This window comes from Cibotium barometz, chromosome 19 (assembly GCF_041138505.1).
Source record: "Cibotium barometz isolate CiBa-2024 chromosome 19, ASM4113850v1, whole genome shotgun sequence".
NCBI classification, from domain to species: Eukaryota; Viridiplantae; Streptophyta; class Polypodiopsida; order Cyatheales; family Cibotiaceae; genus Cibotium; species Cibotium barometz.
Genome location: NC_141064.1, coordinates 36,091,487 through 36,095,741, shown reverse-complemented (window position 1 = coordinate 36,095,741; position 4,255 = coordinate 36,091,487). Strand labels below are relative to the sequence as shown.

Below are 4,255 nucleotides of genomic sequence, written 5' to 3'. Positions count from 1 at the left end.
TATGGGAATACTGTCACTTTAAAAGATGGCATTCAGATTGATGCAATGATAGATGAAAGAGATAGATAAAAAAGGAGTTCCATGTCTTTAAGGTGAACTTTAGGGGTATATGATTGGAAAGGAGTTCCATGTCTTTAAGGTGCATATCTGATTGGAAAGGAAAATCTCTTAAAGTCACATGGAGTTTCATTGGTAGAAATGAAGTGTAGCATCTGAAGTATCCTACCTTACTTTCTTTGGCACAAGTTGCAATGTTGCAACGCTGCAGCACTACAGTATGTGAAAGAGGTTTCAATGTGCAAAACATCATTAAAAACAAGTTGAGAAACCGTTTGGAGAAAAAAAAGTATGGATGTTCTCATTCGAGTGTCTATTGAAGGTCCTTCGCTTATGTGCTTTGATTTTACAGATGCCATTAGGTTGTGGAGAGATCAAGCAAGACATGTTTATACACATGTAGAGTGAATAAAGGCTTTTGTGTATGATATTTTGGACTTGGAAGTTTTGAAGTATGTTGGACTTAATTTTTGTAACTCGAATATATGTCAACCAAATTTTTAGACTTGTATCTTGCTTTATTGCACATATAACCCTCAACTTTCAAGTTAGCAACTTTTACAATTTGGTTTATTTTACATTTTCCCTAAACACCGATATTGATGTAGCAAGTGTGATGTTTGCTTATTCACTGTGTTAGGATTCGAGAAGGCCAAGTTTGGAGACTCTCCTTCGAAGGGTTTGTCCGACTCTGTAGACTCTAGAGTGTAAACTGCTTGTAACTGGCTCCGTAATGTGAAAGACCCATTTCCATGATCATTAAGATTTGCAGCCGGTTGTGAGATGGACACTTCCAAATCCTATGGGTTCACCTCACAACCACAAGTTGAACTCAAAGGAGGGCTTGTCTTCTTCTTCATGAGTGAAAACCAGTTGCCAACCAAGCCCGCCATGGAAACAGGCCTTAAGTTAGAGAGGCAAGCCGCCCAAATACAAGGTTGAGACTGCCTAGTTGGCAGGATATACAATATATGAACTGCTGAGCACTATTGGCTGACGATGCATTTAAAACTTTGAAAGGTGACAGCAAGCGGACTAGTGAAGCCTTTAAAGGTTTGTAGCCGTGACCGGTACCTCGTGACTCAAAGTCCTTTTTACTCTATTCGATTTATAAAAAAGAAAAGGTTCATGATTGATCATCGCGGCACGTCAGAATAATAAAGCGGTCAAAAATATATATATATATTTAGGAAAGTTTAAATTAAAAAAACAGCGGACTAACAGAAAATGTCACGCAAACTCAAGCTTGCTTTTGTGAACAAGATGGCTCTTCTCCTCCCATCAACATGCTAGCGAGCAACTGCAGCGCAACAACCTTCGCGTTCGTAAAGGGTGGGAGCACATCGGTGAAGCTGATTTGGCCGCCGCCTCCGCCCCGGAGGTGCACCACACGTACACGGTCTTGCTGGCTGCTGCTGCTGCCGCTGCCACCCAAGGTTGCTCGGATTAGCCCACATATTTTCCCCGGAGCTGCAACCACCTGCTCCAAATCCTTTAGCTTCTGGTGCTCGACCAACGTTAGCCACCTATCTTCCTCCGCATCATAGCCTTTCAGCCTCCCAATCGACCCATCTAACGCCAGCAGCCTCCCATCCACCACAATGCAAGATCCAGTCCAGCCACCCCTCATCCCGCGTGGCATCTCCGACCACTTTCCTGTAGCCGGGTTGTAAATCACTCCTATCTTCCCGAAGACACCTTTGCCGCTAACCATGTGAAGACTGCCGTGGTAGTTCACAGCAGTGATGGCCTCCCCGCTGAATTTCGAAGATTTCAACCCTTCGACGGGGGTCCACGTGTCGAAATCTGGATCGTAGCATTCAACGGACTTGGAGAGGGAGACGTCCCAAAGCTTGCCACATCCGCTGGCCAAGTAGAGCTTGCCGCCGGCGAAGCCACAGGCGCACCAGCTTCGAGGCACGCGGAAGGGGGAGCCTTTAGACCACTGTTTGGACAGTGTGTCGAAGATGAAAGGGCAGTCGAGCGCAGGTTCGAGAATCGAAGGGTGGTGGGCGGTTTCGGGCGTGCGGCTGAGCTTACATCGAGCCACCATGAAAAGCTTGGTGGCTGAGCTGGCGCATTGTACAGGGTGGGTGAGGCCAATGAAAGTAGGGCTTGAGAGGTGAAAATCTACCGGGTCCGGAAGAAGGGGTAAGGGATGCCAGCACGTATACAACGGGTCGAAGGCATGCCACGCAAAGGACCCCGATCCGTTTGAAGGGGTTCTCAGCAGTACATACAACCATTGCTGCCTATGCAAGCCAAGCTCGCTTCTGACCGTCTGAAACAGAAGAGATTGCGATAACATGCGTCTCCAAGCCTTGCAAACTCTCCATAAACTGCAGAGTGAGGGCACCCTTGCCAGGCAGAGAGTGGCAAGCTCATTTGGCAGCCCAGGCAACACTGCAGCTGCCAAAGCAGAAGAAGAAGAAGGAAGAGGGGAGGCGGTAGCAGGAGGAGGGGTTGTGTGGCTGCAATCATCACCAACATCTTCATCTTCACTTTTGCCGTGGGACAGCGCCATAAAAAAGCTAGCCCCGTGCCTGCAACAATCTCCCTTTTCTCTCTCTCTCTCACACACACGTACACACACATGCGGAATAAAAAGGATTGCTGCAACATGAGGTTCCAGACAACCGGATCTCCGTCGGCCCCGCCTCATGGCCACATCTAATCTACCTTCTAAACCACCACTTGCACGGTCACCGGTGACAGGGGGTGCCCGCTTGCAAGCCCAGCACGACGGCGCCTCACCTCTATCCACTAGCGTCGTTCACATATGAAAACGTAAAGTCATAACGTCTTTATTTTCATAATCCCACTCCCAAATGCAACTTGCTAGGGGCTGTTCACATACACCCGACCAGTGGCTGGTATCCTAGCTTGAGCTGAAGATTAACCTTAGGGGACCCCCCAAAAATGTGTGGCAAGGCACCGCACAGAAATGCCCACGTTTTGGCCCGAGTGAACAGCCTCCTATATGCCTTGGTTCCCTATCCTACAATGGGGAAAAAACGTTTAAAACAAGTGGTCTCACATCAACCTGCCCAATGAGGGTAGAGAAAGATAGTGAGAACTCTAAGTGCACTAAAAAGGGAAAGACTAACAAAAGAGCATTGTTCCCAAGAGACATGGTAGCCTAGTTACATACAAGCTATCATCATAGACTTAGTAGTACAACCTTTAGGAGTTTGTTCCTCCATACACTCACCTCTTTTATTTGGAAAGATGAGAGATGGGACTTACTATGAAGTTTGTTGAATGGTGAAGAAGGTGATAGAATCGGTTCTTGTATATAACTGCTGTTAAGATCTTACTATAATTATTCTACGTTCCCATGAGAGAAAAAAAGAAGGGAGGAGAGAATAATGGAGGAAGCGCACAGTGCAAAAACATATTTTCAAGTAAGAAACAAGAGAGAGAGAGATGAATAGTTGAATTTTCTTCCATCTTCTTTTCTTCTCTACAACCATTAGCATAAAAAGATAAGAGTACATACTATAAGGGAAAGTACTCCCCTACTATAACATACAATGGTCGTTCCATAGTGTGAACTCGACTATATGAGCTGGCGCTATAACTACAAGGGAAAGTACTTTCCTACTATAACATATAATGGTTGGTCCATAGTGTGAACCTGACTATATAAGCTGGCATTATAACTATGCCATACTCTAGGAATCCAAATGTGGTTGTCACACAGCCTGCCATCCACCACTGGCAGTATGTTAACCATAATCTCACGAACCCTACTAGTGGTATAAGTGTGAAAGCTATCACCTAGATGCTTATCAATGTCTACAACACTAGTACTTGAGCTCAATATCTCAACTCCACACACTATACTCTGAGTATGCTCCTAAACCTACAGAGCTTCTCTATACCAAGTGCCTTCGTGAAGATGTTAGCCACACCTGCTAACATATAGTATATCTACATCACCTACCTGCTAGAACCTTCTCTCTCACAAAGTGAAAATGCACCTCAATGTGCTTTATCTTAGCATGGTATACTAGGCTACTAGCCATCTATATGCTACTTATATGTGTTGTCTCAATAGAAAATAATGACCCTATCCACGGGCTCACCCAATCAAGGATTTCATAAACGTGTTCACAAATTCGTGATCACGTTAACAAAACGTGTTATTAACATTCTAAAACATGTGATCACAACATATATTCACAAGACTTGATCT

The 4,255-nt window shown here is 45.1% G+C and overlaps 1 protein-coding gene across 1 annotated transcript; it reads right to left on the bottom strand.

Moving 5' to 3' along the window:
* Window positions 1-1,280: 1,280 nt before the first annotated feature.
* Window positions 1,281-2,581, bottom strand: LOC147628524 (F-box/kelch-repeat protein SKIP25-like). The gene has a single exon (XM_086813062.1). It carries the CDS (start codon window positions 2,579-2,581, stop codon window positions 1,298-1,300), a length of 1,284 nt encoding a protein of 427 aa, XP_086669188.1. The 3' UTR covers window positions 1,281-1,297.
* Window positions 2,582-4,255: the final 1,674 nt, after the last annotated feature.